Here is a 23,171-nt window from a genome sequence, read left to right on the forward strand (position 1 = left end):
CTCACATACATACACACCCACACGCGCCCTTCCATCCATTCTCGGGCTGGAAAAATCCGTTCCCGCTGGCCGGCGTCAATAAAAGTGTCATAGAGGAAAACTCCACACATGTGCCGGTGATTATAAATTTATCCTAATGTCGTTAGCAAAAGCGCCCGAAACGCCCGCACGGACCGGGTAGGGTTTGATTGGGTCAAAATCGAGTGGCTCGATTCCAGCACACTTCGATCGGGACGACGTGCTGCAAAGTCGGAACGGTCGCGACGGACGATATTGGCATCCGTTTGACCTAAATCTTGCGTTGGACGTCATTAGCCGGGAAATGGATCGGACATCGGCACGGATGCAAGGTGAAAAATGTCGAACAAATGAGCGTGATAAGGTTCCAGTCACGACATGGAGCCGTTTCGGGAAATGGGACCGCACATTTTCACCTCACAGAAACCTTTCGTATATGAACTAACCTACCGAAGGATTCACTAGCGGTGGGTAGAGAAAACTCGTCGAATATTTGTGGAGGAAAAGCAGCCGGAATGACTTTGGCTGGAAATATTTTGACTCGTATTCTTGACTGCTATTTTAATAAAGATCGCTTACGACATAAAACTGTGTTCCAATCTTAAGAAACTCTAACTAAATGTAATATATGATAAACGAATTTTGTTCCCTTCCTTGCTTCTTTGTATAGCTTAAGAACCACTTCAAGGAAGTTACAGATTATCTCCGCATAAACTCAACTCATCATAAAGAGCACGGCAGAATGACGCAGGAACTAGTGGCACGATCCTCACATTATTTTAAACTTCACACCATCTGCCGAACCAGAGTACCGTCAGCTCCATGGACTGTCATCGAAGCAACCCGAATATAATGCACGCGACAAAGCTCACTCTGATCGACAAAGGAACTCCACACTACCTTTGAACCAGATGTTGCGGAGCGTGTTCGAGGGCAGCATACGAATGGTGTCTAATAAAGTCGATTATCGTCAAAGAAGGCGCTGCTTTGTTTCGATCTGCTGTTGGAACTAGATTATTTTTCGCTTAACAAAGTTTGGTATCGTCCTTTTTTGGGACGAATAAACGCCAACTGATGCGGTTGACCCTATTTTACAACATCCTAACTAACTCGAGTTAGTTTCGTTTCTGTCCAATAACAGTTGACTAGTTATTGGACATTTCCATCCTCTTTTCTACACGGAACAAGTTGCAAATGTTTGAATTTTCCTTCATCGTGTTCTCGGGCCCTCCTGGAGAGGATTGAAATCCCAAATCCAGCGCGAATAAACCCATTATACGGGATTTCCGGTGTTGTTTTTACCGACCGCTAATGCTTAAATAATCAAATTACGGTCGAGCGAGCTGAACCGTGTTTGCGAACGCGGACACCGTGCAGATAACCGCAAATGAGCACCAGACGCCGGACGTCGGAACCGAACGACTTCAATGCTGGTACGCGGGCGCCCGACCACATGGGGAACCGGAAAAATAATCTACATTATTTTGCCGCTCCATTACGTTTGTTTGATTAAGTTTTCCCTCGTGGCAACATATATCACCCGAGGATGGTCCCGCCGTCTGGCGGATGGAATGGGAAGAAGCGAAAAAAAAAAGAATCCCAGAACGTCCCGAATTAGTGACGCAAGTTAGTTAGATAAATTCGTGCGACAACTTGCTACCTACCTCACTGACCAACGCCGCTATTTAATGAGTTCGCTGGGCTGTGAACTCATTAAGCGGCCAGTGGAAACTGCCAGACTACGAATTGGTGGACTTTCACTCCGTTGCAACTTACCGCATTCGGGACTCAACGGATTCGCAACGACAGACCACCGTGTCATGTCAAATATAAACGCAACCAAACTCAGAGGGTGTTCGTTTCTATATCAACTTTTTTCTTTATTGTTCCTCACAATCAGTCTTTGTCAATTCGAGCTACGGTAAGGAAAACGAAGGACGTCCGTGGGAAACAGAACTATGAAACGCATTCGTCACTAATCGGCATCTACTGCGTAATTTATACAACTCGATTAATGCGCGATGCGTCGATCGCTGAGATAGAAAGTGAGTGAACGATCGGACAAACGATCAGCCTAAATACATGAGAGTGACGCGTAACGGTTCGTTTGGCTTTTCAATACTAACTTGGATGCACTAAGAACCACGTTGTTTGTCGTATTTTTTTTGTAACTGTTCACGTATCGAATTTATTTCGAGTTTCATTTTCTTTCGTATTTCGTTTGCGTTTCGCTGAACAACCACTTCAACCGAGTACATAATAAAGGTTCAATCAACAACTTTCTTATCCGCGTAAAGGGGGATGGGTATGAGATTCTAACACTACGAAGGAGGGGAGTTCGTTTTCTTCGTTTCGTAAGGACCTTCCTTTTTGGGGGGCTTTCTCGCCTTGCGACATTCTCTAACGTGGTGCGCAACTAACAGCAACTACAATATGGGTTACATATCACTCTTTCTCTCTATTTATATATAATCGCATACGCGTGTACGAATGTAGTAAGCGTCATACGGCGCCCATTGGCCCTAAATGGTCATCAGCTTCTGGAGGGCACGTGCTAGGTACTATCACGAGAACGCCACGGACGTGATGAGCACTTTCGTGCCATTATCCTGCTCGGCAGCCAACTCGAGCCGCAGGCAAGGCATCTCTCCGGCCAGTTTCTGCAGCAGGAACTCACAGTGCAAGATCGCCATGTTCTTCCAGATGTGGTTGAAAGGGATCTTCTGGATCGCGCATTCGGCCACCGTTGTCCACCCACCGGAACAGTTGATGCGCAGTGTCATCGCCTCTTTGCTGTTGGCGAAGTGAAAAGGCGAGCTCTGGCCGATCTGGTAATACCCAAGCCGACTCTCAATGCCACTGCAGTGCTCGAGCGCACTCGGGTAGTCCTCCAGGACATACGCACGGATGTTGAAGTCCGCTTCGGGCTTTCGAGCTGGACCAAACATGACGATCTTCAGCCGCTTAGTGACGGGCACCTCGGGTGTAAGGCTCTCACCACCCAACATGTACTTGCCGAGCTTTCGCGTCATGATGTACGCATTCGCCTGATCAAGCTGGATGTACGCCTGTGGGCTTGGAACGTCATTTTCCGAGGATGCGATCTTCTTCCAGCAGTTCGTCACCTCCTCTTTATAGAACAGCGACACCTTCCAGCTGGCGATATCCTCGGCACAGTGAGGCACCTTCACGATCAGTGGCTTCGAGAAGTTGCTCTTTGCAGGGCCGCACACGACGGTCGGGCTAATGTGCGTCACCTGGTTCTCGACTAGTATCGTGTCTTTGGAGTCGTACATGACGGCTAGGAACACGTTGATCCTGAGCGTTGTCGGGATCGCACCCTCGGGGATGGACAGCGATGTTTGCAGGTGTTCCAGCTCCAGCCAGCCTCCGTCCACGGTGACGATCTGACGGACGGAGTTCGATTTGTACATGGCCTCGGAGGAGCTGCACGTTTCCAGCGAGTCCGTTGTGGCGATGGCGTATGTGGAGTTTGCTGTGGATAAAACGTGGAAAAAGGCCAATGGCGAAGGGTAGAGAAGATTGAACTCATCTAAAGCATTAGAGGAACATCCGCGAGGACGAAGGACAACCATATGTAGAGCGAAGACAGTTCACAGGTCACTGTATAGCGCCAGATGGGAATGATTCCGGAAGTGGCTCTTCTGCTGCAAGAACACTTACATGTATTGGTATTGGAGGTGGCAGTTAGCGACTCAGTACTGCGATACTGACCCTTTTGAGTGGCCGGGGAGGCGGACACCACTGATGGCCGCTGCTGTTGGCTCTGCTCGAGTGCATGATACTGATGGTAATGATGCTCCAGACCGGATGCTCCCACGGACGCCTTCTGTTGGTTGTAGGCATTAATCTCGGAGCCATCCTTCTGCAGAATGGACGCCTGAATCCCTTGTCTGTGAGGGAAATGTACCAGAAAGGCAAGATAAATGTGACTTAAACTCGGAAGCGAGCTCATTTTGGGGATTGAAAAACCCCCCAAAAAGAACCACAATCGAAGGCTGAGATGCCTTACCCCGAGTTAAACTGCGGTTCGTCGTAGTGATGCTCGGAAACGGACCGCGTCAGCAGCAGCGGAACGTTTTGGCTCGGTATTTTGGGCGCCTCCATCGTGCTGCCGTTCGAGTACTCGTACCCGTTCACGCGGATGTTGATGTCCGGTGGGTTTACGGCGAGTGTCAGTTTCTTCTGGAATTCGTGCGTGTACGTGTGCTGGTCTGGGGAGGTCCTTGTGATGGAGTACGTCGGCATTTTTTGGCGGTGCCGCATGTGCACCAGAAACACCAGGAACGTTAGGCAGAGCGTCACGATGAATCCGAGTCCGAGGTAGAAGATCCAATCGGAAGCTGTAAATGAATTTAACGAACCATATACAGACGATAAGATGGGAAATTCCATAACCGATGACTAAATGCTCGCAAGGATCTATGGGCCGAGCTGGTTCTTCTGTTATCGTTCCGCTCTACGAACGATTTTAATCTGTGCTGTGTGTTTAAAACTGCCACTAAGCTGGGAAGTTTGACTCCATACACAGAACGATGGAATTCTTCATTAAACCAGCTCATATTAAAACACATCCCTTCTATACTCTCTTTTCTACAGAAGCTTCATATAGGATCCCAATGGGGGGTTATTATGGACCGACATATTAAATAATATTTACTCCAAGGCCCCTCCATTCCGCAGCTGGACAACGTCCAGGACTGGAATGTCCATCTCGCTGTAAAACGTCGTTCCGTTTGCTAAGCGGCTTTAAATGCTAAAACCCTCGACTCGGAAACAAATGCGAAACGAAAAGTCACTCTCGACGACCGATGCCAGACCCGTGGGCATGGGCCATTGAGCAAAGAAATCGCCTCCATCAAGCATAAGCGGATGAAAAGCTCGCCTCGAGTGATGATTCCCTGGATTCCGTAACTGCAACCGAACGGTGCAACATTTTACTTTTTTCCACTTCAATCCCAAACCTCGTCCTTTTGTGGACAGACGTCAGAAGGAGCATAGGTTCCTTCAAGAGCCATTTACTGCCATTGCAGTAAGGACGACCGTTCTCGGTCAGTGCAACTTTAAGAGTTCCGCGCTGGTCCTTACATCAGTGGATAGGTGCTTTTGCCAGTTGAATTGCTTGCTCAAACTACAGCTCATGTGAGCTATCATTAGCTGCGTCCCAAAGAAATCGCTCCATTTGAGGGCACTCTGCAGGAAAAGCGCTTCCACCAAACGTCAGAAGAAGCACAATGACTCCGGTGGCTCGATAAAAACACAAGAAATGACACAGCGCACCTGAAAGGATCTTCCTGCAATCCCACAATCGCTCTTAATGTCATCCTCAGTACGATTGCTACGTACTCCATTGCGCAATTGTTTCCCATCCCGAAAGCACCTGGCACACGAAAGTGCTCGACAAACACAGGTGCAGGTGGAAGCGTCCTTGAGATGGTGTGCAAATGACTTCCATTCGAGCAGCTCCGTTTTGCGATTGTTGGGGCTTCGGTCCTTTCTCCTTGGATGCGGAGTGAGAGTATTTGCTTTTAAAGAAATGTAACAATCTAACGTGAAGATGACCACGACTCTCGAGCCACGAATTTGATGTTTTGCTAAGGCCAAAGAGGAAAACTTTCTTGCTCATCAACGGTACGTTGGGAAGAAAGATGATGGGTCGTCACCGCATTCGATAATCGAATAAGATTCGGAGGCTGATTTGATGGGAAAAACTTTTCCACTCCGAGCGTCCGTCACGCTCGTTGACTTAATTCGTGAACAATTACGAAAATAGACTTAACGACTTGAGGAAACTTTCCCAGATCGCTAGTAGCGATGGCCCTCAATGGTAATCGCTGTAAATGATGAGTTTTTCGAGTCCTTGCGATTCAAATGCCACGGCCTAAAATGTATGATGATGTTGTTCCAATATGCCTAGAGACATATTGTTCGTCCGTGATTCATATTCATCGACCGCCTAAAAATGGAACCACCAAACAATATCGATTACAAGCGAGTCTCTCGTTCCCTCGACACTCGATTCGTTGCTGCATCAAAAAAGGACCAGCATCAGCTATCGATGCAGCAATCCCTATACATGCATACATCATAGGGCGCAGGCTCGTGTGAGAAAATCGAGAATCTATTCCTCCGATTCGCACACCCTGCAACGATCACATAATAGCCGGATAAATATTCCCCTGGCGAGTAATCAGTGCGGTTATTATGATTTCCATTACAACAACCCCTTTGCCGACTGTGGCCGTCTCGCCACGACGCTCTAGCACCGAGGTCCTGTGAGGGATTTTCCGCACCGGGAACGGGAAACGCAAGATGAATGATTATGTTTATTGTTGATGCTTTTCAAAACTGCGTCCGCAGTACTTCTGTCTTCTTGACGGATGGTAATGCACCACGCTGGCAAACCTAGCCGATGCGGCATACTACCGCCACTAGGCAGCTGACTAGGCGGTGCTGGCTAGACGGATGGATGAGCTGCAACCCGGGAAAAAGACGTCCTTTCAGAGCGCATTTCCCCGGTGAATAGGTAAAGGCCCAGATTGGCTCCATTCATGACCGATGATTGCGGAACGGTCGAGTACACCCGGGGAAGGGCCCAGTGCGGATGGGCACAGTTATCGTGTGCGTTTATTTTGCTTCACTTTATTTTCCAATTCTTCTCTCTTTGCTACCACCTGAGCTTCTGGCGATGGCGCAATGCTTTTTGCACTCGCTTCATTATTCGCCATTCATCCGCGAGGGATTGGCGAATGTGAGTCGAAGTAATTGTGGGGCTTAAAAAGGAAATATGGAAACCAGTTCGATACAGACAATCGTGACGATATTTATTTGCATACATTTGAGTAATATAAGGCGAAATATGCAACCGACTGCATGGTTGTGTAAGTTACACGACATTCCTTGCATCCAACGGACCAGAGAACTCCGGTGGTTTCTTATCCACGATGGACAATCTGTTGCAATTGCGGTCGGAATGCTTCGTCCGGTTAATTCCACCATAATTTTGATTGCACGGAATGTCTTAATTTGGTGCTCTTCTGCCAGCCGAGAGGCACGCTTCATACCCAACCCGCATCCCATTCGACCTGCGACCCTTTTCTGCTGGTAGCCCACCGCGACCCGACCCGGAACAGAAGCAACACTAGCTCCAGCCCCTCGCTAGATGTAGGTTGATAGCCCTTTTAATAACTCGCGCTATGTTGTGCTACCATCATTTAAGCGAAAGGTTAGGCGGCGTTTTGGGAACGCGAGCGCAATAACAATTACGTTCTATCATAAGCGCTTGCTTTTGCTGATGTTGCTCTTGGAAAGGGGTGGTTTCGTAAGATGGTATGCAGAACCGAGATGCCGGAAGGCGTACGATTCAATTGGATAATGTACGAACGTCGCAGCCCATAGGTATTTGTTGAGCATCCAACACCTCCTCTGTGCTGCTGCACGCAACGTGTAATTATCGAACCGGCGAGAAAACGACGGTCCCCGAAGGGCAAATCCAGCATCCCTCGGGTGTATTTAAAGCGACCGCTCCGGTAACCCGATAGGGCACTGGCTCTAGCTGTACCATTACCGTCACCTAGAATATGACCCGGCTCGAATACGGCTCACCAAATAATGTGGGATCTTTGTGAGCGCCTCATGTCGTCGGGAACCGCAGCGTACGCGTATGTGGCGTATGCCCATTTTTCTTCCCGTAAATGGTCGATTGGATGGATGAAAAATACTCACCCGGAAACGGAGCAAAAGGATTGCACACCCGACGGGCCCGTACCGGGTCGGTTTTCCGTTTAATTGGTGTTATTCAAATTAAGCCCCCTGGAGCCAGAAGCCCCGGAGTGCCACGGTCACTGGAAACCTGTGAGAATGGGTTCTAGCTCGGTTCTAGCCCCGGAAGGATGAAATTGGAGCGTCCCTAAGAGAATACGAGATCGCTGGCAATGGGCGGTACAATTTTGCCTAAATTACGGTAAACTCTCCCGGGAGTGCGATCGAAAGGATGCGCCCTTTGTTCCTTAATAACGGGCCCGGATGGGGGAAACTCGGTGAAAATATGACATCGAACAAAAAAAAAACATCAGGCCGCCTTTCAATAAATAATGCCAACAAAATGCCCCATAAAAAGCGTGGCGCCTTTTCTCGAGCGGCAATAAATAACGCCGTGATAAATATGAATGTTAACACGGCCGCGCGTAACTATTTATGCACGCTTAAAATCGAACATTTCGCCACCATTCGGAATCAATAATAAACTCGCGTGGACACATTACTTCCGCCCATTAACTGCTTTGCGCCGGTTCGCTGCGAATGCCCCCGGAATCGTGCATTAAATGTTGCCCGCTACAGCGCATCAGCGATTGTACTGTCCCGGTGAATAAATCGCGTAAAGCGGAATCCCGTAAAGCCTGTAAAAATGGTATACAACGAACATGGGCGCTTCCGAAGGCGACTGCTCATCACACGGTTGTCATGGTTGCAATGGGAAAAAAAACCAGCGCCACCCTGGAGTTACAGTTTTTCCCGTCGTGTCAGACAGCGAGGAAATTAAAATTCATGGCAAAGATTACATTGTTTGCAATCGTGCCGGTATCAACCGGCGAATGAGCAAAACTCATCGTCATCGATCGGTGGGTTCAATCGCAGCGAATATGGATATGGATTTCGTCCGATGAATAAACCTGCCATCAGCGTAAAGTTGGTAAATATCATTAGCATAAAAAATTTCACAAACAGCACGACAGGGTGGCTACGTGCCTTGGAACGAAGGAGAACTGTTTTAATGGCTATAATTTAAAGCGTTCTCATCGCGCGTGGTTATGAAATTCATTCAAACAAAACAGAGCTTATAACGATAATGCCGAGAAGCGATTTATTTTCCAATCCACATGTCCACCCTGTGCTCCGCTTACAATCGGTAACGATGTCGCGTGCGATCAGGACGTTAAAAAAAAGAGGAATCAACAGGATTACCGTGACGTATCCTGCCGCTCCGTTCTACCCAATACATCCCACAAGCCCCAGCGCGGGTCTTGAAACACCCAGCGAATACTCACCTGTGTCATCAATTTTGCATTCACCGCCGCGGCACACGATGGTCTGGATGTCCTTGCCGTGACATCCGTAGGCACTGCTTTCCTGCTCGTCGTGGTCCTCCATCAGGGCGGCCAACTGTTGATGGTGCTTCACGAGCGCTTTGTCGTAGAAGTCCATGCTCTGCGTCTGGCAGACGCGTCTTCTCGATTGCGTGCACTTGGTGGTGCACGAGCTCCAGGTGGACCAACCGGACCAACGGCGCACTGCGGACGAAAACCCAAAGGACGCACATGAAACTCGACGCCGATTAGCAGGATCGAAAACGGAGACGCATTATCGTCCTGCTGAATAAGGACGAGTTGTGGGAGAGCTCGTAGCCCGTCCCAGCTCAGTAGTAAGCCGCTTTCAATTTGCACAAGCAAAATAGCCGTAATCCATCTCGGGCCTCTCTTAAATTTCATCACCACTATCAAGTCAACCCACCATACGAAAGACGAGGACGTTCGCTCTCGTCCTAATCAATGCCACAACACGCCACGTTGGAAGAGCTCGTGAAGAACGAATGCTTCGGAAAGAACTCGACCTTCTTCTCGTGGGACGGGAAGCAATTTTCCCGATAAGAATCTGCTCCGGGCATTGTCTGCACGCGCTTCGTTCCGGTCTCTCACTCTCACAGGCGGACCGGGAAGAATTTGTGTGCTGGTGAATTCCAAACATAGGTCCTTGGTTGCGTCGTTTGGCCCCGGAACTACCAGAATTTTGTCACCCCGAGGACATCGGCGCTCCAGGCGCTTCTTTCCCGACCACTTCACTTCTGAAGTCAGTTTCGGAGGAGTTGCGAAAAGGGGCTCCAAGAAGCAGCTCGACGCCAGGACTCGTGGACCAGGAATGTCTATTAGATTGCAAATCAGGTTAGCAGCTGCATTCATATGCTAACCTTCCGTGTGGCCTTACGTGCAATCCTGCTTGCCCTTCGGAAAAGCCCTCCAGAATCGCAATGGTCGCTGCATCCTTGGAGGAGTCCTGCAGACGACAACGCCGACGACGACGTTACTCTTCACCGAGGCGCCGATTGGTGGAACGTGTCTTATAAATCTTGGCGAAGAAAAGATTCCGAACGAATGGGACACATTCCGCGAGGTGATTCTCTGGTACACCTTTCTCGGTGGATAAAGACGGTGGCCCTTTTATGAGCGAAACCCTCCACACAATAACGCATAGGAAGCCCACAAATTGGTTTCGGTGAACGTTCGAAAAAAAAAGATCCTTTAGAAAAAATAATGCTGCGAGGGTTACTTTGCGCCGTAGGTGGGAAAAATACAAAACAGCCATTTTATGGTGAAAATTCGACATCGCCCTCGGCCTGGATTGCATTTAGAAAAAAATGGGAAAGAGAAGGAAGCCCCAATCGAGCACGGGATGTGGAGGAATTTCGAGAATTTTCATTAATGGGACGTATTAGAAATCGCGTCTCAAAAGCGGAACAGAAAAGGGTGATATTATTATAAGCATCCGGCAGTAAAAGCCGCTTGCCATTCCTTTACCAAGGTGTCCTCAAGAGAATATTGCTCATAAAAATGAGGTTCTAAATCATAAAAAACACGACTCATTGTGCGAATCTCAAACCGCGCAGAGAGTGCGTTTCGTTTGGGGTTCCCTAATGTGGTTGAAGTGATGTGGAATTATTTTGCACGAGCAGGTTTTGAAGCCATCCTACTCAGCGTCTGAAGCATTCCAACGTGTTCCGTGGGAAGAAGAACCGCCCTCTGTTTGTTGGAAGAATCAGTTGATGGAAGAGTGCGTCATCTGCGTTCGTGTGTGGCACATTTCGAAGTGATTGATTAATTCGTTTTCTTCCAGATCGCTTGCCTTGGGCTCGAACCTCACAGGGAGGTCCTGTTCGCAAGTGGGTTTTAATGAATGGTTTCATTATTCGTACACACCTCTTAAACTCGAACGAATATCTACAAGCATGTGCATTCAAATGTTCGATAGACTTGGGAGTCAGCAGATTCTAAATCTTTTGATTTCTGAGTGACGAAATGTTGGCTATGTCCTTCTGAAACAACACTCTATCGCAGTCTTCGTACAATCCCTCTACTCACCAAATGTGTTATCCTCAAATCCATTGGGGGTGATAATTTGTGTGTCCTCTGCGCGTGTCGATGGTCCATTTCGTCGTCAACAGCAGCCCCAGGTGTTGCGTGGGATAGAAAGATCGAAAATCGGATGAGAAAAACACATTCTCCGGGGTTGAACGATCGCCATTAGGGCGATTTAAGCGAGCCGATTAATCATCACAGGGGCTTTTGCGGAGAAGCCTTATTTATGACAATCTCCCCGAGGCAGACTTACCTGGACAGGACACACAGTCGGCCGTCTTCTGCTGGTTTGGACCCACACAAGGCGCCCCACCGTACAGTGGAATAGGATCGCTGCAGGTGCGAGTTCGCTTTCTTCCTTGGGCAGCTTTTCCCGGACATCGGCACTCCAGCCAAGCGCTCCATTGACTCCATCCTCCGTTCACTGGAAGAAAACAACGCGTGAGATCGATACTCAACTGCTATAAAGGTGTATGTTATGCAAACAAAATATGACGGAGCCTTTTGGCACGGAAATTCATTCCACTTCAAAGTGTGGCTTATCAAAGCACTCGTGAACTCGTTACTCAACCATCACTGCGGAAGAAAATTAACCTTTCGACTCGCTCAAACAAGCCCCTTTCCTTTGCCGACGAAGGCTGTGATTTGTGCTCATGGTGGGCTTTGTTGGAGCATTGTCGATTTATGTTCACACCAACGCGCCACTCGATTCTCGATTGCACCAATGTGATCTGGGTAATTGAATTAATCTCACCCCCACGTGCTTCGAAACAACTCCTGTGAGCGGGTCCATTCGATCGATCGATCGACGATCGTTTCCGTGCTCGATTGGAGGTGGCTGGAAAAGAGCCCTTAGGGAGCTCAAACTCGAAACCCGTCGTCTTCGACTGTTCATATGCAAATCGATGCCATTTTCCCATGCCGTGGCTGCTTATCCTGTTATTGATCCGAATCGCCGATATTCCAACGAGATGTGCTTCAACGCCGCCTCCATCGTCATCGACCGTGTGATTACTCGCACGTTATAAAAGGGCTCGCGGCGGCTCAGGCGACCACCCAGCGGATTATTATGGCCCCCTTTGGTTGAGACGAGCCGCGTTTGGAGTGAGAATAATTGACGGTAGCTCGCTGCGAGCGTTTGGAAGTAAATTGATTTCGAAAGGTAACAAGCCAGCGCACACGGGCCAGTTGACCCACAGAGCGCAGAGGGCATTCCATCCAAGGGAGAGAGACGTCGTAAATTTGGGACAGAAGGAACGCTTTGGTTGCGCGGAATGGTTGCACAATTCACGGGTGTTTAAGATTTGCAACACTCCTTGAACTACGGGAAGTCGACTGATTGTTTCAAGACTTAATTCCAAAGCCTTATAAGATGCAGTGATATGAAAGGTTCCGAATCAATGAAGATGTGCGATAATTTCGGAGCAATTGCAACAACTCATCCGCTTCCTAAAGAAAACAGGGAATTACACATTTCAATCCAGGGTGTTTGAGGCCCACCATCCCGAAACCATTTGCATAATCTTCCATCGACAACGCGCCATCTTTTGCTGGGGCACACAATTCGGTGACAACTGTTGTACGTGCTCGTGTTGGACCTCGGCAAAGAAACCCCGCCGGAAAACTAAGCCTCTTTTCGACAGCTGCGTGGCTCAACTTTGCCATTCTTCACAGCCAACACTTGGCACCCTTCGAGGGCGCTTGAATTTGCATTTTTCGGCTCTATCGACACGGGCCGCACAGGGCCGAGCCTATCAATATTCAGAGCTCGCGTTGTAATCCCAGCTGTTCGTCATGTTGGGGCACTTGGGGCGGTTGCTCAAAGTTTTTCCCCAAAACAAATCCATCTCTCGCAGGACCTCAAAGCGGAGTCGAGATTATGGGCCTACAATCGCGAGCCCAATGGCGAGAACGTGCAATTGTTTCGGATTTGCCTTTCGGTTGGAGATTCAACCATGAAATAGATCTTCCCTGCGACCCATTTTCGGATGGAATGGAAGTAACTCGTGAATAAAACGCACTTCGACACTTATCACCCTCCCAAAAGGGGTGGCAAGAAGGTACCTTTGTACGGGGCTGGATCCGGGTTACTTACACCGACCCGAATTAAGCCACCCACGAAGGTTTATCCCGCTCATCGCACGCATCATGACTGTGCCCGCGTGCAGTTTAGTATGCAGTTGGTGCGATGTCATATAATCTCTTCCAGCGAAACATCGTGTTGCCGTGGGTTTTGTAAAGCCGCTTTGAGCACCCGTTCAGGCCGATGCTTATCAGCCTCCGGATTTCGCCGGAACGACACTAGGCGAACCGATGACGCCACCGAGGTCGACAAAGTGTTTGCATTGCGCTCGAGTTGCATAGTAAAATGCAAATTTATCGATCGCAAGCCGCGTGGAAGAGCATTCCATCAGTGAGACTGGAACAATTCAGTGCTATTCGCGATGAATACCTTTGAGGTTCTGGGGCTTGGAATACAGAAGAGCACACAGGAAGCCCACAGGAGACTTCCTCAATGGCATTGGCTTGAAGGTCGTTAGAAAAGTCACTGCCCCGAGGGAATCGTCGATTCGTCGAGCGCTATCAAAACAGCCAATTAGCCGATTCTTTGAAAACTCAAAACAAACGTCTCGTAGATGTCCTAATTAAACCCAGGGTCGATTTGGGTATCATTTTCCATCAAACCGTTAAACTAACAAGATAAACACATTAACGCAACTGCCTGCAGGGGAATTTTCTTCCCGAATCCTGTCTCGGTTTGGACGGATTTGGATCGGATATTCGGTTCGTCGGGGTATAGGAGTAAAAATCAAAGGAACCCATGCTGTTGGAACGAGCAGCAGGATCATGACATCCTTCGTGTTTCGTTTGACCTTGCTGGGTTGGGAAGACGACTGTTGAAGTGATTTTGATAGGAGGTTGAGAAGATTAACTTTCTTAAATGAAAGGGAACCCCTTAATGAAAGAGATCCGTTAAATATTGAAAGAGGCATTTCTTTACACATAAAGGGTAGATTATGCCTGCAAGGCTAAGGCAATATGTTCCTACATACACATCTAACATTCTCTTTTCTTGCTGTTGGTATCATCGTTTTGGCATAGGTTTGTCAAAAAATCTATCATCATTTTTGAGGTGTTACCGTTTTATGTGACTGTCGTTATATACCTCCATGAAATTTGCTTTATCGAAGGAAGAAATGTGCTACTTCTTTCATAACAAATCAAGCCACTCAATCTTCTTCCAGGTGTCGGTATCAGAGGTATATTTGCCGATATGACCAACCTTTTCTTTACCACCTGAATCCCGTTTCTACATCGCTACATTATTAGAAACGATGACTGACCTTTTCGGTGGTAAATCATCCATATAATATCCTCTGAAAGGTCGATGAATTAAATGAGCTAAATCGAATGTACCCTGGTCTTTTTAAGCGAAACAATAAGCACATTGAAATTTAACCTTGCTAGTTTGTTCTACTATTCGATGAAAAGGATGTAGCTTTATGTTTCGGCTAAGTCGGTCTACACACTTCTACCTGTTAGTTGTAAAACCATCGATTTCAGCTTACCATACACGATTAGTTCGATCGCGTCCGATGTCCTTTTTCCGGCAATGTTCTCCGCGACGCATGTGTAGTTTCCGATGTCCTTTTTTCCCGTGTTCCACCACCACCACAACCAGCACGCAATCGAATTCCACCGAATGACCCCACGGTAATGGTTCCAGGGGGTGTTGTTTTAGGACGAGCAACGGATCGAAAAGTATGGTAAAATAAACTTCCATTAAGGGATTTGCGGAATTTTACAGTACAACTCCCCTGTTCGGGAGCTCAAAAACACCGGAGTGCGTGGGAATCGTTGCAGCATGACGCCAGAGTAAATAGTATTGAATATTAATAGATTTCGGAAGCAACCGTCCCTACCTGCAGGTTGACGCTGGTTATCACAATGTTTCCCTCGGCCGTGAACGTCAGCAGCGGACTCGTCGTGATGGTGAAATTGTTCTTCAGCCACGTGACCTGCGGCTTTGGATAGCCCTTGGGAGCGACACACTTGATTTCCAGCTTTTCTCCAGCCTCGGCGCGAATGCGTGCCTCCGGAAGCTCGAAGTTTTTCTTCAGATCTGCAAACGAAGAAACGATCACCATTAGCATCAGGAAATCCGGCGACAAGCATTGTGCTACAAAGGCAAACAGACAATGGGGGTTTTGTGGGCATTATTGTGAAGCGCGTAGAGCGGTTTTATGAGACCGCGAATTTTATGAACCGAGCACGCATACGAACGGCATTCGCGTATTCATACGCGCGAATCGTAAAAGGAAAACAACCGAAAATGAATCATTTCATGTGGCCCGCAACGATTTGTAAAACTGTCTGTTCTGGAACCGGCAAGCAAGACGATGATTCACTTGCGTAGAGTTTCGTACCGTATCCACTGAATACGCCCGTTGAAACAACATTTTATTCGTTGGTTCGCCGTTTGCTGCGCCCGCCAGCGTTCATTAGAAGATGTTCGCGCAGGGAACGGACGATAAATTAATCTGTCATGTTTCGGTGTTTTATGCAGCCGCAAATATGTTGCACTCTTGCTGACGCTGAATGTGGTTTCCACGGCGCTTCGTGGTTTCCCCATTGGCTCACGGTCATTAAAAAAAACGGTCCCTCCAAACGTCTTTCGAATGCGCATAAAAATACTTCCCTCTTGGTGTATGTACGTTCCGCTGCGTGGCGCATTATGAAAACATGCACATGCCACCGTTGGGTAAGCGAGCTCTTCCAGCCCGGATGGAAGTACAAATATTCAATTTCGACACCCGAGTGGCCTAGTCTGTGCCCTCGTACAAGTGCCGCTGATGATTGAGTCGTCGACATATGGGAAAAAAGGGCTGGCGCCAGCTCGAACAACGCGTCACGTTTGTTCCCATTGCATACCGTGACTTCCGTCGCGAGTTCATAAGAAAAGGTGAGCTGCTTTCCGAACAAATAGTTCACCCACCAAACGAAACGCACGCTGGGCGGTATTTGTTTAGAATTAGAACCCCCCCAGGCCTTTCTGTTGCGCCAAGGCCCTCGCTTCTCTCCACGGCCAGTGAGCTTCTTGTGAATTCATATCATTCTTCTTCAAAATGGTTCTTCCGCCCATATGCTTCCCGCCCGGATATGATTTATGACCCATGCCGGAGAGACAGAGAGAGAGAAAGGTTAGGCCCGTTTCGGTTTCGGTTGCTTCATTTGGAGGTCTTTTCATTTCTGTGTTTTTTTTTCTTTTCGTGGTCATATCTCACGTTGTGGCCATCCGAAGACAACTCGAAACCCACCCAACCGGCAGTTCATCATCTCCGGCTGGTCCGGTGGTATGGGCCTAGGCTGGGGTCCATAAAAAAACCAAAAACCTCCAACACGATCCGTTCCGTGCTACAGGGGGATTTTTATTACCAATTTGTACGGATACTCGGCGCGGGTTAGACTTTGTTTATTTTTTGCCTAAATAAATTAGAACCCACTGTAACGCACGGAACACGAAGCTGTTGCAACATATCGAACAGATCGTTCTCGGAGCTGGCTGGGAAAAGGCATATCAATTGGACGCTTTCAACACTCGCCACTGCCCTGAGGGAGTGGGGAAAAACATTTTTCTAATGTTAATAAGGTGGGCCATAACTCTCGCCCAGCCAGCAGATGCTAATTGGCAACATGTACGAGTGCATTGGTTGAGCCTGCGATGCGTTCCGTGGGAGCCAAGCATGATCGTACGGGTGGGTGCGAAAAACCTTTTATTGTATATAATAAATATTTGGTTAGTAAAAATTTTAATATGTGTTTCTTCTTATTTTTATGTAAAATTTTTCAATAAATTTATATCCATAGAAACTAATTCTTTAATGTCATTCATAGAACGATCGTTTTCCACATCGCATTTCGCTTACAAAAATCAACTAATGATGCCAGCAAAATATGCGTCTGGGAGGCTGTAATATCTTCGTCAGCATTTGCTTAACCACCTGTTTTTACGCCCCCACGTGCTAGTATAATTGACGAGAATGGAGTATACGAGAATAGAGAACCATTAAACCACATTTAAATTTAATTTCAAATTGCATGGCCATCGAATGAACAAAAAAGTACTTCCTTATATCAACATTCTCCCTCATGAAAGCGAGTAAATCAGCTAGTAGCGAAATAAGGATCAAGTTTTTCACTCCCACCGTCAGCGGAAAAAGCACCTGAATTGACGAATGCTAAATCGAAATTACAATTCAGCAGAGGAAACGAAACTTCTTTCATCAAAACGAAATACCCAAAAGCGTATGCATGAGAGTCGCTCGAGAACCGTCCGTGCAGCCATTCTCCAGGGAGCAGACATTTTCCAATTTTCCCTCAACAAACTAAGAAACAACAGTTAACCATTTATGATGCATCACTGCTGCTGCTGCTGCTGCTGCTGGAGCTTCAAAGTCGGTGCAATTGATGTCGGGCTGTATACAGCGCGACCGCATATAAACCACCAATTTATTCGAACGTCTCGTGGGAAGTCAGCAAGATGCCGCACGCTTTGAAGACGGCAGAGCTCCCACTCGCTTGTGCGCCATATTGCATTTTATTGCTTTACGATTGCGGGGCTCTTCACGCTCTTCGAAGCGCTCCAAGAAGCATCGTTGCAATCAGCGAGCGTTTTTAGGGGCAGTGATCCTTCGCCTCCTTAGCGGCAAGAAATACATATTAAGCGTTGCATATTTACATCCACGGTATTGGTTTATAATATAGTTTCCATCAAATCGAAAAAAAACCTCACTCGAAGCATTGGTGGTTTTGTTGCTCTTTCCACAGTTCCGTGGGACGAAGGTCCTCTCCCCCCTAACGAATCCCTTCGTGGAGAAACTCCTTCACAACCGCCGGGGAGAGTCGCACAATTTTGCGGTGCGGTTTGTAAACGAAAGCCACACACACACGCTCGCTCCGTGGAAGCCACAGAAAAGATCAATTCGACGGCGTTGTATCAAGTTGCAAAAACAGCCAGCCGTCCATTAACAGAAAATTGAGGCCCCTCTCTTCTGAAAGAACTCCAGTCACCCCCAGGATCTGTCCACGCTCGACTCTAAAGCCAATCCACCCCCAACACCCAAAGGAACGCATTCAGCGATGGTGGAGTTTTCGGCAGCCACCGTGTGCTATTCATTTCCGATCGTTTGGCTTCATTACTTTTTCCGCCCCACGGGCTTTCCGCTTTAAACGCACGCCGCCACGCGGCTCAAGAAGCCTTGCAGGGGAGTTGGAAAGAACCCTCCCCACGGGAAGCAGATGGAAAACGTACGCCTGACGCCGCGAAACGCTGCTAAAAAGTATTAACCACATGTTTTGAATGTCTTTAACCGCAGCGAAAGCCAATAAGAGCGGGGTTTTAGTTCCGGTGTGCGGTGCGTGGCGATGGAACGGAAGCCACCGTCACGAAGGAGCCACGCCGTCTTGATGGTTCGCGTTCGGGGGATGACGCGCACACAAAAGCCACGCTCGTCCTGGAAGGAAACAATGAGTAATACCGCACGCCGGCTTCCCAACACGATCCACCGACAGCACGCAGCCTTTAGCACTCCCGGAGTAATACGAGCTTTTTTATGGGTTTGAATTAAAATTTATGCTGCGCATTACGTACGCGCGTTTCATCGTTTGCTCGTTTTTCTTTGGCGTGACGCTCCGGAGAAACGCTCCGGAGAAGCAAGGCCGTGCGTTCGATTACGGCCCAGGTGGTTCGAGCCAGCAAAGCCCCACGGTGTGTGCGTTGACGCAGTAGTATTAGCGTGGTTTTTCCACCCCCTATAGTCGCCGTCCTCCCACCCCGGGGATGGAAAACACCAAACTGAAAGAAGCCACCACTCCATCCGAAAACGGGTTCGTATTGGATTTACGAGAAAGCAAGTAGCAACACGAGCAGCAACAACAGCAGCAGCAGCAGCAGCAGCTTAAGCACTCCAGCCAAGAACTCAGCACCCTCACCCACCGATGGTAAAGTTTAAAACCGGGCATGAAATATGGCGGGCTTTTATGCGTTTCCACGGTAGGGAAAAAGGTAATTAATGGCGGTATAGGTGTTTTATTGCTTTTCACTTTATATCGAACTGTGCTACGACTTTATTACGTACGGAGCCTCTCAACCCGTTTTCGTTTTCCCGTTTTCCACCATTACCGCTTGAGCAGAACTTCCACGCGTAATCCTCCGTCACGCGCTTTCGCTTTATTTTCACCACGACATTTCAACACCTCGACGCGAACGAGCGACGGGGCCATTATGCTGATGGGATGTTGGGGGAGTTGTGAAGTTAAACGTGCATTTTTAGGGCCTCCAGGGTGACGATACTCACAAGCGACGACGATCGACGCCGGCTGGCTGACGGCTTTTCCACGCGGAGACCACGCGTGGCATTCGCACTTGAACGGCAGCTTCCCGAAGTACTCGTAAACCAGGTCGCGCGAGATGGTTGCCGTCACCTCCTGGAAGTGGACGCCACTGTGTGGGTCCACGTGTGACTCCTCAACCGATGGGGGTGGCTTTATGCTGCCACTGCATTTGAAGTTTATCTGTGGAAAAAAAGCGAGAAAAAAAACATCGACGTGTAAGACATTCGACTGCAACTCGAACTCAAAAAAAATATCCGCGAAAATGTGCGCGAAAATGACGCTCAAAATCTGAGCGGACTTAGGACCACGACCACGGGGGTTGAAAAAAAATGTATCGCCCCATTCTCTCACGCTGAATAAAACATAAGCCGCGTCCGGGCGTTAGAGTTCCGCCGGTCGGTCGATTCTTAAATGGATTAAGAATCCGGAAGCTGAAGCGCTCGTGCGCCATTCCACTGGCACACCATCAATCCTTTCTTATTCAAATCACCGGAAGCGTTTGCTGCGTCCGCTCCGGAACCAACGCAGCCGGCGGCCGTTTTTAGCTATAAGCTTGCGGCTGATAAAATATTCATGGGGCTAAAAATGCTCGTAACCCGTAAGTGGCAGCGGCCAAAACAACAGAACCGAATCGTCGCTGGCTCGTCGGAACGTGTCGGGTGGCTTTCTTCCTTCGATATTCGGCCCCTTAAATCTCGGGCACGCGTAAGTGTGAGGAAAAAAATTAAATATTAAGGACGGGTTGTCCTATCACCCAGACCGACGCTAGACGCTCTAGAGCCCCGATGCCAGCCGCTGGTCAACTTATCGGACCAAAGATCGAGACCGCTCCCGTTTGGTCGGAGACATTTGAATAAAATAATTCCTTTATGCGCTCTTCGACAGCTCTTCCTTCTCGCTGGGGTGAGGAATGGCGAATGTTCCACTCGAACGCCCCCGAGGCTGTCGTTCGTTCGTTCGAGTGTGCATTTGTTTTTCAATTTTCCCGCTAGCTCCAGCTCGCTCCCGTTCCGGCAAACGAGCTCGTGTGGTGAAAAGCGTGGCGAAAATCCGATTGCTCGCACGCCAAACCACAGCCACCGCGACGAGCGGGCAAACACCGACGCTTAAGAATAAGCGCCTTTCTTAAGCGCTTTCCTTTTCTTTTTTTTTTCGCCCCACCGGAACCAGGAAGAACCGGGCGCACCCGTAAGCCGGTGGAATTTTACTTTCCCTGCATTAGAAAGGAGCTGGCTTTGCGCACAACAACAGCAAGAACTGGAAGAAAACACATACACACACTCTCACTGGAAAAGGAGGCTTGGCGGCTTTCCTTTCGCCAGCCCGGCTTAGACGTATTGGGGCAGGATGATAAAAACCTTCACCGCCTGCACCGCCATTGGCATTATGCAAAGCGAATCGGAGGTATCAAGTGAATGTTTATACGGGATTACATGCTCTTTGTGCTGCTCGTTTTTTTTTTGCCTGCCTTTCGTTCGTTGGCTGGTCGGTTTGGTGGTAGCGAGGTAAGGAGGGATATTTCCTAAAGCTGAGATTTTGATTTGATTCGTACGATAAAACTCCTCCAAATCAAGTCAAGGGTGTAAAACACAAGCCGTGTGTCGTGCATACATTTGAAGGCTCTTTGGCGATACAACTGAACTGAAGGGTTTAAAAAGGACTGGTAATTGGGTTTAAGGATTCAACAAATGCTTTAATTCGAATGCATCTCCGCAAAAACGTTTCGAAAAACTCTCCAATATAAAATGGCGGATGTCCTGGCGGCCACTGAAACTGACTATCATAATGCACGCAATTAAAGAATGGAATCTCGCGCATATTTTCACAAACAATTGGCTCAAATTGGGACTCGAACCAATCCATCGTGCCACTCGCCGGACTCGCCGATACGTCACCAGCAAAAACAGACACATTATCATCCCGAATGGACGCTTAATTTATGACGATCCAGCTTCAGGACCACGATCAGGACCAGAACCCTTCCCGGTGATGCATAAATTAACCGGCAGAAACTCCATTCTCCCACCCACCCACACGTCAGTCAGTCAGTCACACTAACCTGCAGCGTGTTGGCAGCTTTACACTTCAGCACGGCCGGTTTGCTCCGGATCACGTACGTGCTCTGTGGCTCGACGAGGAAGTATGGGGCCTCTTCAACCTTTAGGCCATCCTCTGGCCGCTCACCGAACGTCCCAAATGCACCGCTTGGTGGCAGTATGTCCTCACCATACGACACCTCACCGTCCTCGTCATCCTCGTCCTCATCATCATCCTCTTCGTCGTCCTCCTCTTCATCCTCATCATCGTCCTCGGTGTCCTCGCCAGCATTCCGAGACGCCGCACCCAACGTCGGCCGCCGGTTGAAATCACCCGGCCGGTGATCCTTCGCATCTCCACCACCCGGCAGAACCGGCGAGTTAACGTCGAAAAAGTTGTCCAACGCGCCCGAATTGATTACTTTGTCATCCTCATAATTATCACCGTCACCATCGGGGGCTGGGTCTCCGTCGTAGTAGTCATCATTCGCGGCATCCACCACGTCGGTGTCGAGCATGCGGGTCGCTTTGCGCCACCCATCACCCTCAGGGTGATGGTTCCGGCGGCGAACTTTCATTTCCGGTTGATTGTTTTCCGATTTATCGACCGCACCGTGCCAGGGTGGTGCCGGAGCCGGATTAAAAGTGGCCCATCCCGAGTGGCTGAGGCTCGCGAGTTCCTGCGATCGGTCGGTGCCGAAGGGCGGTGATTTATCTAGTGGCACTGCGGCACTGACTGGTGGTCCTGGGGTGGAAGGACTTTTCACGGTGGCCCCGCAAAGTCCGCACGCGGTGGCACACAGGATTGCCAGCTGAAGAAGCAACCGGGTCGATGTACCGATGGCTTTCATCGCGCACGTGGATGGGTAACCTTAGTTGGTTTTTTTTTTGTATTTTTTGTGTCTCTCTTATTTTTTGGCAATTTCGGTTACGTCTTCGCGGTCAGTGCGCGTTGGGATGGCGAGACAGGGCGACAAGCCGAGAGAACTAAAGGGCAGGTTTGTCGTTGGGGCCGTTCCGTAAATGGCTGCTGGCTGTCGTTTAGTGGCGTCGTAAAAATGCTCATAATTCAAGCACAGCAACGCACCCGTTGCCGGCACGTGTGTGAACGCGTTGTAGCGGCTTTTCCGACGCTGTTGCGATTTGGACAACCTTCTTAGGCTACGTCACATTGAATCGCCACGATCGAGAACGATGGGGTAGCTGTGAAAATATGAGAAAGAGTAAGGATAAGAATTATTAATATTAATTCTTTACAATCGAAGCGTGAATAGTTGCATAAAAGCCATTAAAAAAAGACATCTTTCCATGAGAATGCGAATCGGTATCAAGAAAAGCTATCGCCAGGACACAAAGTGCTTCAATTTCCTGACGAAAAGCGAATTATTCTACCGAACAAAAAACAGGAAGCTCTCTTTCTTCCATGAAAAAAGGGGGGAATAATGAATAAAAGCGCCTCCCAAAGGCACCCAAAAGAAAAAGCCCTTCTCAAGAAGGTGCTTCGAGCCACTGAAAAGCCAGATTAAGAATTCAAACCCAACCATCGAATTGACGCTGCTGCTGCTGCTGCACC

General features: G+C 48.6%; 1 protein-coding gene across 1 annotated transcript; it reads right to left on the reverse strand.

Annotated features, from left to right (window-relative positions):
* Positions 1–1,923: 1,923 nt before the first annotated feature.
* On the reverse strand, positions 1,924–22,737 carry LOC128723053 (netrin receptor unc-5-like). Its single transcript, XM_053816758.1, has 10 exons — positions 21,622–22,737; positions 19,526–19,742; positions 15,092–15,291; positions 14,738–14,816; positions 11,422–11,592; positions 11,172–11,219; positions 9,087–9,329; positions 4,052–4,382; positions 3,703–3,932; positions 1,924–3,514 (listed from the first exon to the last, which is right to left on the reverse strand). Exons 1-10 carry the CDS (start codon positions 22,447–22,449, stop codon positions 2,583–2,585), a joined length of 3,279 nt encoding a protein of 1,092 aa, XP_053672733.1. The 5' UTR covers positions 22,450–22,737; the 3' UTR covers positions 1,924–2,582.
* Between the last annotated feature and the right edge of the window lie 434 nt (positions 22,738–23,171).

The sequence above is a fragment of the Anopheles nili genome, chromosome 3 (assembly GCF_943737925.1).
Source record: "Anopheles nili chromosome 3, idAnoNiliSN_F5_01, whole genome shotgun sequence".
NCBI lineage: Eukaryota > Metazoa > Arthropoda > Insecta > Diptera > Culicidae > Anopheles > Anopheles nili.